The sequence below is a fragment of the Castanea sativa genome, chromosome 10, assembly GCF_040712315.1.
Source record: "Castanea sativa cultivar Marrone di Chiusa Pesio chromosome 10, ASM4071231v1".
NCBI lineage: Eukaryota > Viridiplantae > Streptophyta > Magnoliopsida > Fagales > Fagaceae > Castanea > Castanea sativa.
The window spans coordinates 5,464,045-5,478,343 of NC_134022.1; the positions used below are offsets into that span (position 1 = coordinate 5,464,045).

Genomic DNA, 14,299 nt, shown 5'->3' on the forward strand with positions numbered 1-14,299 from the left:
TCATTTATACCAGTTTCACAAAAAACCCACATAAAACTAACAAATACTATCTGAAAGCAATCCAATATGTATTCTCTTAATTTCTCAATAATTATTCTCCTTTTGGTATGATCCATGATGGAAAAGAGAGAGAAAACAAACATACCACTGCATCATCAGTATACCAATGATCGACAAGTATATCCCAATCTTGTGCTATGCATCCCTTGGGTGGGTTGTTCTTTACCCGTGTTTTGTTTCTTGAATGAGGTATATAATGTCGTTTCTTCATCCTAGACTTATGATCCCTCCAAGCCTTCCCAATTTTTTGTAAGGTAAATGTCTTCAGAGCCGCATATGCAATAGGATTAACAGGGACACTGTATTTACGCTACAATCAAATAGTTGAGTTATCAAATTACAAATGTGTTCATGCTAAATTACTTATGTAAAACTTAGTACAAAATATCATAATTACAAGTATTATAACTTTTTTAATACCTCTACAACACGCCAACACTCTTCTTTAAGTTCTTCTGGCATGTCCTTCCAATTAAGATATCTAATCGGACACATGTGTGGTTTCCGCGCAATTGTACCCAAGAAACCAGTGAAAGTCCTCGCCCCATCATCAATCAGCTGATGCAAACTATTTAGTGACAACTCAAAAGTACTTGGTTGGCCCACGAGTGACACGTACAGCTGGTTGCACATCTAAATTTTGAAGGAGACAATATCAACCAATGTCAAACAACAAAGCATGAAAACCATCTAATAGAATGAGTCTAAATATTCTATTAAACAAGTGGTCATTACTTTGCTTATGACCAATTAAAAACTTTGGTTCAATTAAAAAATTGAACCATGCAAAAGCCCATTTGTTTCATAAAATTTAATATAAGGGTTCACAACTTACATGCCCATACCTTGTGTATGAATGGTAAACTATTGAGTAAAAAACTCATGCCTTGTATAGAAGCTTCGTGCGTTTCTTGGTCCCCCACTTCATCCACATCTTCTGAAGCAGCTCTTTCCAATGTTGAACTCTTAGAACGCATGCGTAGATTTGTCTTTCGCCTTCCCATTTCAAGTGTCAAACTCTGAAATAAACAAGTATATAAGCACAATGACAAGTAATAGTACAAGTAAAACTTCTCATAGAGCAAATCTATATAAGACTACCCTTAAACAACACAAATACAATATTTTCAATGAGAGCCCCAAATATCACTATTATTTCAGCAGCATATAGTATAGTATACATGTTAGAAGACATTAATAGGCATCCAATTGACCATAATATCTTGAACATTTCAAATTGCAAACACAAGACCGCAAATTTCAGCTTTCAACAATCACATTAGAGAACATAGAAGGGAAACTAAAGCAAACAATTACACCATCAAAATACCCAAAATAAGTTAAGGTTTCATAGACTCATACCCAATAGTATTAACTAGAGTCATCACCACTAGACTCATCATCACTAGACCCATCATCATTGGACTCATAAATATCATCACTAAGCTCTTCATCATCGATAAAGTCTTCTTCAAGCAATTCATCCTCACTAATCAATGGTGTATCACAAATGGTTCCTTCTTCATCAACTCGAGCCCAAGCATGGTTGTCATTTGCATCATCACATGCATCATCAGTAGTTACATTATAAGGGACATTCTCCATATATGTATCCACTTCTTCATCATCATCTATAGCTTTAATACCAACATCAAACACCTCCCTAGGTTTTGTTTGGACCACCACCATCCAATCTTTATGTCTCACATCCTCCACGTAAAACACTTGCAAAGCTTGAGATGCTAATACATAAGGTTCGTCAATCAATCGATCGCCCTTGTGTATCAATCTTGAAAAATTGACAAGAGGAAAGCCAAAGTCATCTTTTTTGAATCCTCTACCACTAATAACGTCAGACCATTAACATTTAAATAATACATATCGATACTTGTCAGAGTAGTTCAACTCAATAATATCGATTAGTACACCATAATAAGTAGCACCCCCTTCCGTAACAACACAAACTCCACTATTTTGAGTTTTCCTAGTTATCTCAAAATCTTTAGTGTGAAACTTCAAACCATTTATGACATAACGTTTGAACCATTTTGCTTCATTATCTAGATATCGAGCAAACCATCTAACTTTATCAAAGAGTTCCTTTCTCTTACAAGCATCCATCGACATTACCTATTATAGAGGAAGACTTTTATTATAAGTATGATATCTAAAGTGTTACAACCAAAAATACAACAATATATATATATATATATATATATATATATATATATATATATATATATATATATGCTTTACTTACATATTCCCTAAACCAAGGGCAGAATTCCTCTATGTGTTGCTTTTGAATAACATCATTAGTCACATGAAAAGGAAAATCGGCCTTGATCTCCGCTATGTGTACACTGTGTAGACAAACGTGTTAGTGTTAATCTAGAGTATTGTATTGGAATGCCGTTAAAGGACACGTAAGGACATATCACTTACTCGCGAAATGGAGTGATTTCTTCACAATTGAATAGTACATAACGATGTGCTTGGATCCATAAATTTGAATCTAGTGTAATGCTCACCACTGCACCCATGGGTCCTCAACATTCCTTACAGGCCGATTGAATGCAGTTTCAACAAATTTAAAATAGCGTGAGCAGAATGTTAAGCATTCCTCTGCTATATACCCTTCTGCAATGGAGCCTTCTGGATAAGTTTTATTATGTACGTAAGACTTAAGTCTTAACAAGTACCTATTGGAAAACCCAAGATCAACAGTGGAAAATTGGTAAGTTAAACAAAACCAAATAGATCAAGTTAATATATGTGTTACCTCTCTATGGGATACATCCAACGGTAATGAACTGGGCCAGCAACTTTGGCTTCGCTAGCCAAATGCATGACTAGATGTACCATCACTGTAAAGAAAGAGGGAGGGAATATCCTTTCCAACTCTCACAATGTCACTGCAATTCTCTTCTCAAGAGCCTCAAGTTCCTCCACATTTAGTACTTTGGAACATATCTCCCTAAAGAAACAAGATAAGTCAATTAAACTCCTACTCACTTCAGGGGGCAAAGATCCACGTATTGCTATTGGAAAAAGCTGCTGCATTAAGATGTGATTATCATGGCTTTTCATCCCACTAATCTTGCATTCTTTCAGTTTAACGCAACGTGAGATGTTTGAAGAATATCCATCTGACACTCTTACATCTTTCAAAACTTACAAAAAACCATCATTTTCAGTAGCATTCATATGGTAGCAAGCATGTGGCATACGTGTCTAATCATTCCCAACCTTTTCCAAGTGAAGTCCACTTCTTATACCCATATCCTTTAAGTCTTGGCGTGCCTTCAAGTTATCCTTTGTCTTGCCATCCAAATTCAACAATGTGCCAATTATATTATCCACTACATTCTTTTCGATATGCATCACGTCAAGATTGTGACGCAACATATGGTCCTCCCAATAAGGCAAGGTGAAAAATATACTTCTCTTCTTCCACACAGTTAAGGCCTCCTCCCCTCTTTTTCTTTTATTGGTCAAATTAACTTTTTTCTTCCCAAACACATGTTCGGCTACAACATCCGTTTGTAACATGATTTCCCCTCTGAGTACTGTAATAGGAGCTGGTCTCATATCATCAGATCCATCAAATGATTTTTTTTGCTTACGAAATTTATGATCTCTATCCAAGAATCGCTTGTGTCCAATGTAACTAAATTTCCTTCCATATCTTAACCAATGAGACTGACTATCATAGTTACAAGAGGGACATGCAAGTCTCCCTTTGGTACTCCAACCTGAGATATCACCATATGCAGGAAAATCATTTATGGTCCACAATAATACAACATGCATTTGGAATGATTTTTTGGAAGACACATCAAACGTTTCTACTCCAATATCCCATAACTCCTTCAGTTCTTCTACTAGGGGTTGTAAGTACACATCTATATCGTTTCCGAGTGAGGTTGGACCAGAAATCAATAAGGATAGCATGAAATAAGACTTTTTCATGCACATCTATGGAGGGAGATTGTATGGGATCAAAATGACAGGCCATGTACTATGAGTAGTACTCATATTTCCAAACGGATTGAATCCATCAGCTACTAATCCAAGCCTTACATTACGAGGCTCGGATGAGAGTTCTATGTACTTAGAGTCAAATGATTTCTAAGTTCCAGAATCAATAGGATGCCTCATTAACTCGTCATTCACACGACCATTAGCATGCCACTTCATATGATTGGCTGTTTCGGGAGACATAAATAGTGCTTCAATCTTGGGTTTAAGGGGAACCACTGTAGGATCTTTGCAGCTTTCTTTTTTCTTCTCTTGGAGGAAGCATTAGTACTTTGTTGACCTTTAGACTCATTACTTTCCCATCTTGAAAGGTTATAGTTTGGACAAGCTTCAAGGTTCGCATTGTCCTTCCAATATAAAATACAGTCTTTAGGACAAGCATGAATCTTCTCATAGCTCAAGCCCAGATCCTTAATAATCTTCTTAGCCTCATAACAATCTTTTGGCAACTTAGCATTTGAAGGAAGAAAGTCAAGCAAAAATTGCAGCAACATGGTAAATGATTTGTTGGTCCAACCATTAAGACACTTCATGTGGTACAAATGCACAATGGCTGACAATTTGCTAAAATGCTTACAACCTTCATAACAAGGTTGATTAACATCTTCAAGCAATTTCATAAACTGAAGTGCATCTTCATTAGGACCTTTTGCAGGACCTTCTGTGGGTTGGTGCACACTAGGAACTTCTTCCGTTGGCCCAGATGCCATATCTTGTATGGGGAACATGTCATGCAACATGTCACGAAGATCGGCATACTCTATCGGGTTTTCTTGGACATGACTATTAGGAGTTTCAGTAGAAGTCTTTGCAAACGATGATTCCTCATTAAAAATCCAAGGGATATAACCCCTACAAATCCCATTTGACACTAAGTGAATGTGTACAACATCTATAGGCAACGAATCTGTATGCACGCATTTTTTACACGGACATGAAACTGTTCCATCTGGGTTTGCATGGTTAGATGCAAAATTCAGAAACTGTTGGACTCCATCTAAATATTCTCGCGACCTTCTATTGGTAAGTTTCATCCAACTCTTATCCATTGCTATAACGTGATTTACAAGAAATACCTATAATGTGATTTCATGAAAACACAAACCAAGAGTTAACACACATTCCATTTACACAATTTCACCTTAATTTAAGAAACAAATCATCTTTAATCATTCACTTTTAGCTATGTTTCTAATCAAACAATGAATTTAAATGCATAGAGAAGTTATCAATACATTTGGTAACTATAACATCTTTAGGACTAGCAATATTCTTTAGGAATGGACATCTCTTTAAATATGCAATTCCATTTTAGCGTTCCACATGTGTGAAAAAGATAGAGAGAAACCCTTAAAATGAATTAATCAAATAAGAACAACTCAACAACAATCATCCAATATTACACAAAACAGTCAGCACTCCCAATATCAACTAAAACCACCTTATTACTCCATGCAAGCGACCTGCTTGCCCCAATTCAACAACCCACCACAAACAGAGAGAGAGAGAGAGAGAGAGAGTACCTTAAGTCTTTCACCAACTTTACTTGCTTTGATCACACGAACTTATAGTGCCTCTTCTTTTTGCAATCTGCCAACAAGAAAAGAATATATATAAACCTAAGTTAATTTTTAAACAAGACTCACTTCAAAGCAATTCAGCTGAGAGTAAGTCACAAAGTAAGCATATCTACAAACAACACACAAGTTTGTGTTGTGCAAGATGAAATATAAAACAGCTTCACAAGATCTTAGCAATATAAAAGCATATTAGGAATTTCACAAGATCCTTAGCAATATTAAAACATAAAAGTTTGGTTTATTCTTGAGAATTTTTTTTACAGAAAATTAACAAGATAAGTCAATCTCATTTTAACATTTAAAATTAGTAATTTTACGTCAAACAATCATTTTGATGAAGTTACTCAAAAGATACAGGTACTATAGTACTATACCCCCTTTTCATGGTTGGTTGATAAGATTGCTCATGCACAATTGGCATCTAAACTGCTAAATGGTCCAACAGAAATGATGTTGTGATATTCTAGCATTTCTTCCTTAACCTAGGAGAAATATGTTCATATTCATAAGATGTCTATATAAAGATATCTTAATAATGAGATCACTCCAAATCCAAATCAACAAAAAACTCTTAAGGAAGTTGAGCTGTGTACTATTGTTCAAAAACAAAAGAAAACATGCAAGCGTATTCATGCTATCCAAATTCCAAAGAATTAAAATTTCAATAGCTATTCCAAACGTAAAGCATGTTTGGTTTGGACACTTCAATGATTTAATAGGTATTCCAAGCGTATTAATGCTATCCAAGTTCAATCTCACCCACTATTTATAGAGTCTTCCCCTTCGGAGAAATACAATATGTGGGCCCAATACCACAATGGTTGGCAAGAAAAAGTATGGTTCTTCTTACAAACAAGACAAGTATGATATAATGTAGTCCACTGATATGATATAATATAATACTATGAATATAATTTTCAGGCAAAGAACTAAGGAAGTCAACAATATACATCATGATATATTTACAATACATTGACAATTGCATATAGTTGGCGTGCATACCCAATTCATATTTTTACCATATTTTATGATTTTTCATCTTTTAACTCATTAAAACAGCAAAATGCTTTAAATTGTAGAGCAAAAACATTTATAGTAATATTAAGAGGATTATCCATCCCACTCATATGATAAACCTCATTCAAGCAGAGAGAGAGAGAGAGTGATGGTGTTACTGGTATCCGGCAGTGGCAATTTGAAGCAATAACTAACACCAAAACAAAACTTATTCAAAGAAAGGGAAACAACCCTAAAGAAAAATAAAAAATGTACCCTTTTCAATCGGCTCTAAGCAGAGATCAACTTGGAAGGATCAGTTCTCAAAAGAAGAAAGGAAGCCTAAGCCCAATTTGAATCAAAACCCTCAATCACATAAGCAACCCAAGTGAGGCCCAACATAAATTTACTAACCAGCCACCTAAAAATTAGATTTGGACCTTCACTTCCACCAGCCCAATCTGAAATACACCCAGCTCAAGCCCATCTAATTTTAGACCAGAAACGCTTGGCCCATTATTCCAAAACTCAACCCAAAGCAAACCCACTTAAGGAATAAAAGGGCCCAAATTCATTCAAGAATAAACCCTCAAGTCCAATTAGTCCAACCAAGAATACACCCAAATATCACTATCATTCAAAGTCTTGGCCTAAACAAAAACTCTCCCATACCTGCTCTGTTTATATTTAAACCAAAAAAAAAAAAAAAAATTATAGGAAGTGGGATCACACAGCCTTGGTGATTGTCAATTAGTCATTCATGAGAAATTGATGATAATAATACACAAATGGAAAGGAGGGTGGGAGACAGAGAAAATGAATTTGTTTTATGAGAAAGTTCCAAATTTTGATAAAATGCATAATATCATTTTAAAATAAAAGCTACAGGGCACACAGTCACTTGTCAAACCTATGAAACAATTCATGCCACTTTCTATTTTATTAAGGTTGGTGGATTCAGCAAAAAAGCCTGTTGGAAGAGCCCAATGTGGAATCCTCTAATATAAACTCTCACCAAAAAAAAAAACCAAAGCTTTGGGTTTTTATCTTTTTCGGTCGTCAAAAAAGGCCTAGTTAGACTACAACAAAAACACCTGAGAGGGTGCCATTGGCATTTCTCGGAGTTCCAACATACTATAAAAAAGAAAAAAACAATTTTGGGTTTGAACATCCTGTTCATGAAGGGATTTGTAAGCTCTTTAACTGTAAGTCATATCATGGTTTGGTCAGCTTCATATACACTCCACTTCATATATTTCAAACTCAAATTATTAGTAAAGAATATAATAATTAAGAATTCAAGCTTATTCAACATTAAAAAAAAACGTAAATAAAGAAGAATGAAATATATTAAAAACCTATAAATTATGCATACAACTAATAGCAACAGCATTTTCAATGTATTTTAGAAAAAAACTAAGACCTACGCTTATCCCAATTCCCAAACCCTCTCCAATAGAAAACTAGTTTAAAGCTCAACTACATCAACCTTCGTGATTAGGAAGCTAAAATTTGAAGCTTTTAGGGAAAAAACTCTACAATTCACTAATCATGCTTTATAAATCTACCACCTTAAAGCACCGTTTAATGCAATTTGTCAAACACTCAAAAGCCAAAAAAGCTAAAGAGCTTCTCAGTTAAAATTCTATATTACAAACTACTAAAACTCTATAATTAGAACTCTCTTCCTAAAGTAATGCCAAACATGCATATAATTTTATCAATTTCATTTGATTGTCAAAACTGTTGGTAATTTCTCAGTGGAATAGCAAGTTAAAAGTTCAATATTGCAGACAGATTATAAAAAAATAAGTTAACTTTTTAGAAAAACATTCCAAAAAAATCAGTGAATAGAAAAATCGAAAAAAATAAAACCACTGTGAATGATCCAAATGCAGTATACCAATAACAGCAAAACAAAAAACAAAAAGTTAAAAGAGTAAGCTTTTAAACTAGTGAATCCTGGATAAACTTCCACATGTTAGATGCATTTCAACCTGATGGAACCTAAGATTTGCCAATCGAGGATCTCCAACACCAACACATGTGCAACAGATGACGACCTCAACTTTGAGAAATCTCCCTTTCAGTTGCTCGCTTCAGTGCTTTATATTTTTTCTCATCATTGCTAGACAATTCTCCTATACACATTAGGAGAAAGACACATATAAGTTTTGCAATCTTTTAGATTCATCCAACTCAATTAGCAGCAAAAGGCACAAATACGTGCATAACAAAAAATTATCTAAATAAATCTCTCTTTCTCTCTCAAATCTTCTAGCTTTCAGCCTCTATGTTTCTATTTCAGTTTGATTTTTGGCCCAATTTGATAATGATGATGTTCTTCCAGAATAATTACAAAAAGAGAGATATAATATAATATAATATAATATTATATTGATTAGTATTTTATTATTATTATTATTATTATAATAACAAAGACAAAAGGGGTGGGGGAGTTGGGAGGGAAAGGAAAAGAAAGGAGAGGAAAGGAAAGTAAAAAAGGGAGGGTGATTGTGTAATGTGCTGTGTGCAGCGGTGGTGGTGGTGGATCGAAAATTTGATGGAATCTTTGAAAGACAAAAAGAGAGAGAACAAAAACGAAAAGGAAAAAACAAAAGCTTTATTAAACAAAGCTTTTTTTCACACAAGGATTCTAATTTTTCTTCATCTCTGCTTTGCCTCTTTGATTGATTTCCATCTCCTAATTATTATTCCCTCTCTTTTGAACTCAACCCAACCCTTTCCTTTCCTTTTCTTTTTAACTCCACCCCAATCACGTCTCCTCCAAGTACTAGTTCATCATCTAACTGTTTCATCTTTATTTTTCGGCTAAGATTTTATTTTCTTCCTTTGACAGTGTGTACTCAATTACATCACCACACTATAACCTCTACATTTTTAATATTTAATCTAAATTATAAATTAGATCAATTTCAACAAAAAAAAAAATCTTCTAGGTAGTTCGATCATCTTTTAGGTTTAGGGTGTATTTTTATGATCGAATAGGTTTTAGGGCCATTTTTGTCATTTTATAGGTTTCAGGGGTATTTTGGTCATTTTTGAAGTTTTTGGGGGTATTTTGGTCATTTTTTTAGGATTAGGAGTATTTTGGTAATTTTAAAGCATTAAGGCTATTTTGGTCAGTTTTTAGGTTTCAAAGCTATTTCGGTTATTTTTTGAGAATGTGGGTGCTATTTTGGTAATTTTTTGTTTTGGGGGTATTTTGGCCAAATTTTAGGTTTCGAGGGGTAATTTTTTAGGTTTTGTGTGTATTTTGGTCATTTTTTAGGATTAGAGTATTTCGGTCATTTATGAGGTTTAGGGGATATTTTGGTAATTTTTAGTGATTTTTGAGCATATTTGGTGATTTTGGGGGTATTTTAGTAATTTTTTAGGTTATTTTATGGGTATTTTGCTCATTTTAGAGATTTAGAGATATTTTAGTCATTTTAGTGGGTTTTTAGCATAATTGGTGATTTTAGAGATTGTAGGAATATTTTGGTCATTTTAAAGGTTTCATGGGTATTTTGCATATTTTAGAGATTTTGAGGATATATTGGTCATTTTGGTGGATTTTGAGCATATTTGTTGATTTTATAAAAATTAGCTTTGGTTAGGGTATGGATATCTATGGATAAACAAACCGGGTATATATGGGTATACCCTACCCATGGCAATCCTTAATTATTTGTAAACAATAGGTGACAAACACTTATTTTGTCACCAAAAACACCTCCATCTTAATATTAGATGATGAATTTGGAATTTCATCACCTCTGGTTAGTCTTTGGTTAAACAATAGGTGACAAAAATTTATTTCGTCACCAAAAACACCTACATCCTAATATTGGGTGACGAATTTAAAATTTCGTCACCTCTGGTAAGTTTTTGGTGACACAAATATTTCGTCACCCTAGGTTTGCCTTTTTTTCATGACCTATAGTGACAAAATAAATATTTCGTCACCAATTTGTACATCTTTGGTGACGAAATATTGATTTCGTCACCAATTGGTACATCTTTGGTGACGAAATATTGATTTCGTCACCAATTTTAATATTTTTATAACATTTGGTGACGAATTCTTCTTTTCCTCACTCAATGTTATCATTTGGTGACGAAATTATTTATCCTCACTAGATTTCGTCACCATAGCCCACTTTTGTTATAGTGTTCATACAATTTCTTAAACTAATGACGTGTTTGATTGTGCTAGAAAATGCATTTTAATTTTAATTTTGAGTTTTTTTTTTGTGGGGAAATTGGAAAATAGTTGTACAACTGGGGTGTCAAAAGTCTAGGAGAGTATAATAGTTACTAATGAGAATAAGCTTGACCTTGTTCATCTTTCAATTGTTGTAACTTGTGAAACTCACTCTTTTCAGATGTGTCAAGATGTCGAACCTGCAAGAATGTAAAACAGGCTAAGAGTAAAACCAAATGAGTAAAACCAACTCACTGAAGTGAGATATCATCAAATATATAGTCACAGCCAATCATTCAAAATAGAGAACCAAAAAAATAGAAAAGAGAAAAACTAGGAAACTTGAATTTATAAAACTTGAGTTATGAATTTATAAAATTTAATATAATTATTGCTATATAGAAAATAGGACTTTTTTTAAAAAAAATGGGAAGGGGGGCAAGAGAAAACATGCATATAAAATTTTAATTTTTTTTTCCAAGCCCAACTCTGATGCCATCCCAGTTTACTGGTTGCATATCCAGTGGCCTTTATAACAGCATTTTTTTGCACCAAATCTCATTCAGTTTTTCCACTTATTCCATAAGCGAAAACCAAGAAGCATCAAAATGTGAGAGAGAGAGAGAGAGAGAGAGAGAGAGAGAGAAGAATCAGAAGGTGAAAGAAAGAGATTGAGCTCTGAAACTGAGAGAGAAAGAGAAAGAAATTGAGGGATTTGTTTACTTAAAATAATGGGCGTTTTGTTACTTAAATTGATGGCAAAGTAGTACACGCCAAATATTTATAGTTGTATCTCTGTGTGTTGAGGAATAGTTGGAAATAAAGGCGGTGCAACAAAAAAGGTATTAATACATGAAATGATGTTCTTTAATCAAAAGGCTTCCTACAATAACCTATTCATCAAAAAAAAAAAAAAAAAAAACCCTATAGTACTTTTCCTGCATACCCATAAGAATCAAACCTACCATGTTGATCCTAAACCATGATTTATAAAAAAAAGAAAGATAGAGAAAAAGAAACTCACCTCTCTGCCGAAGTGATGATGTGAAGAGGAGATAACAGCAGCAGGAGAAGACGAAGTGGATGATTTTTTGGTATTGTTTTTCTCAATAACACTAACAAATGGATAATTTATCTAGTTCATGGACCTGAACAAAAACAATAAATTTCAATCACTTTGAACTTTGAAGATCTTTACTCAAAACTAACACAAATAATAATAAATTTAATCCAAAATTAAACATAACAAAAAACTGTGCTTAGATTCTCCAAGTGAAACCATTAACAACTTACAGAAATAATGGCATATCTGTTTAAAAAAAGGAAGCATATTGTCCTAGTCATGGGAATATAATGGCACTACAACTAACTTTTGTTAAATAAGAGCATAAGCCACAACGACACTTATACTACATAATCTAATAGTCACATTGACAACCACTAGAGAAAAAGTAAATAATTCAACAAGAAAAGCAAAAAACAAATGAAGTTCGCAGCCATTAGGGCTGTAAAGGACAAACATTGAGCTACACATTTTCAAAGATATAAATTGTAAACCCCCAAAAAAGGCCAAAACAAGAATGAAGAAAAAAGAGGTACAATCACCAACACAAAATAATAATAGCCCTTTGAATACAAATTACAAGGATTTAAGCATTTTGATACAATAGACAAAAAATGCAGGCAATATAAAAACTAAATTTTAATTAAAACTCATAAAATTCCAAACTTACAACTAACAGGTGAAAGTTGGTATTTTTAAACATACTTGCAAAGATCCCTGTGCCATGTTGGAACATTCTTGTATGTCAGCCAAGCAGTAACATCAAACATGATAATTGCACATTGCCCAAGGATACTGCATGATGAACAAGCTTTTTAATACAATAACCACAACAGACACATTACACTTACAAGATTCCAGACTTTGGTGATATTATCGAACAGCCAAAAAAAATTTAAATAAAAAAAATTAAACAATATTTTTATTCAAACACAAAAACCTTTTAACACTTGCTGTTCAAGAAGTCAAGAAGTCAAGAATAATGGTTAAGGAGGAAGACAAAAACCTTTTTATTCATCCTCTTGGCCTCTTTTGTTCGGTCTCTGTTTCTTTGTTTTCATTTTGGTTTTGTTTTGCTTTTATACTCTCCTGAATGGACCTGTAATTAACATGTCATGAATTTTGATATATTAGTTGGTGTGTCTCTGCATATATTAACAAGTATGAAGTATTCAATTGTGATTGAGAGAAGGGAAAAATATTAATTGAATACAAACCAACCTATAGCAATATCTTCAACCTTTCCAATGGAGCAACAGCTGTGCGTGACCTGCATTGACATGAAACTTTTCAGTCAATATAAAATGAAAATGGCAGTACCATTAAACACAAATGAGAAAGAAATTCACAGCATGGTCTTGCAGGCATCAATCAGCTATGCTAATAGGAAAAATCTGAAATATTTCCACTATAAGTTCAAAGTTAGTGATATTTTTTATATAAATAGAGAGAAAATTTACACACACACACACAATGGGCGTTGAACCAACTACCTCACCCTCTACCTAACACTTGCATGGGGGAGGAGGGGTTAGTTGAGCTAGAGCTCATTGGCCAAAATTAGTGATACCAGAGTTATGGAGGAAACAGAGTTTTTCTGGCCGCCATCTGTTATGGAAATTTAAGGTCCTTGGTAGAGTTAAACTATGGACAAAGTTTTTTGCCTAAAAGAATCATATTCTAAAAACATCAAACCTGTAGATCACATTATTCAAATTCCAATGCCCAATACATTTTCTAAAACATCATGTGAACAATCTCCATTAGAAATACCAGAAAATATCACAAACACATATAAATTTCAAGTCTTGAAGCAATGAGTCCATTACTTATAGTTGTTTATATAAATTACAGAATACAATATCCAAATAAAATTACTTTTTTTTTTTTCATTTCTTTCTTATTCCATCATTCTCAATCAATAACCAATCAAAATCTTATATATCCACTTTAGGAGAATAAATAAATATATATATTCAATGTTAAATTTTCTTTTTCTCAGCAACCAAACAACAATTTTTCGTTTCCGCTTCAGTTAAAAGTAAAAAAAAATTCATATAATCAAAGAAGAAGAAGAAGAAGATGGAACTGACAATCCTCAAAGCTAAGCATCTACCTGAACTGCTCCACAATCTAACAGCACCTGAATTTCCAAACACCAACATGTAACTATTATAAAGTGTGGCCACTCCTCTCATATATAATCTATAATCAATACATATAAAATCAAAGACATTTGACTTTTAGTTGATCTCAAAAAAATCTACCACATAAGCATTTGAATCTTCACAATTTTTACACGTAATTGTTCTGATATATATTTATAACAGGTTTTATATCAATTTTTTTTTC

General features: G+C 33.5%; 2 protein-coding genes across 2 annotated transcripts; both read right to left on the reverse strand.

Moving 5' to 3' along the window:
- Positions 1-1,431: 1,431 nt before the first annotated feature.
- Positions 1,432-4,038, reverse strand: LOC142611913 (uncharacterized). The gene is made up of 6 exons (XM_075784064.1): positions 3,339-4,038; positions 2,969-3,233; positions 2,592-2,762; positions 2,321-2,423; positions 1,949-2,190; positions 1,432-1,849 (listed from the first exon to the last, which is right to left on the reverse strand). The coding sequence occupies exons 1-6, from the start codon at positions 4,036-4,038 to the stop codon at positions 1,432-1,434; spliced, it is 1,899 nt and encodes a 632-aa protein (XP_075640179.1).
- A 218-nt stretch (positions 4,039-4,256) lies between these two features.
- Positions 4,257-5,150, reverse strand: LOC142611914 (uncharacterized). Its single transcript, XM_075784065.1, has one exon. It carries the CDS (start codon positions 5,148-5,150, stop codon positions 4,257-4,259), a length of 894 nt encoding a protein of 297 aa, XP_075640180.1.
- Between the last annotated feature and the right edge of the window lie 9,149 nt (positions 5,151-14,299).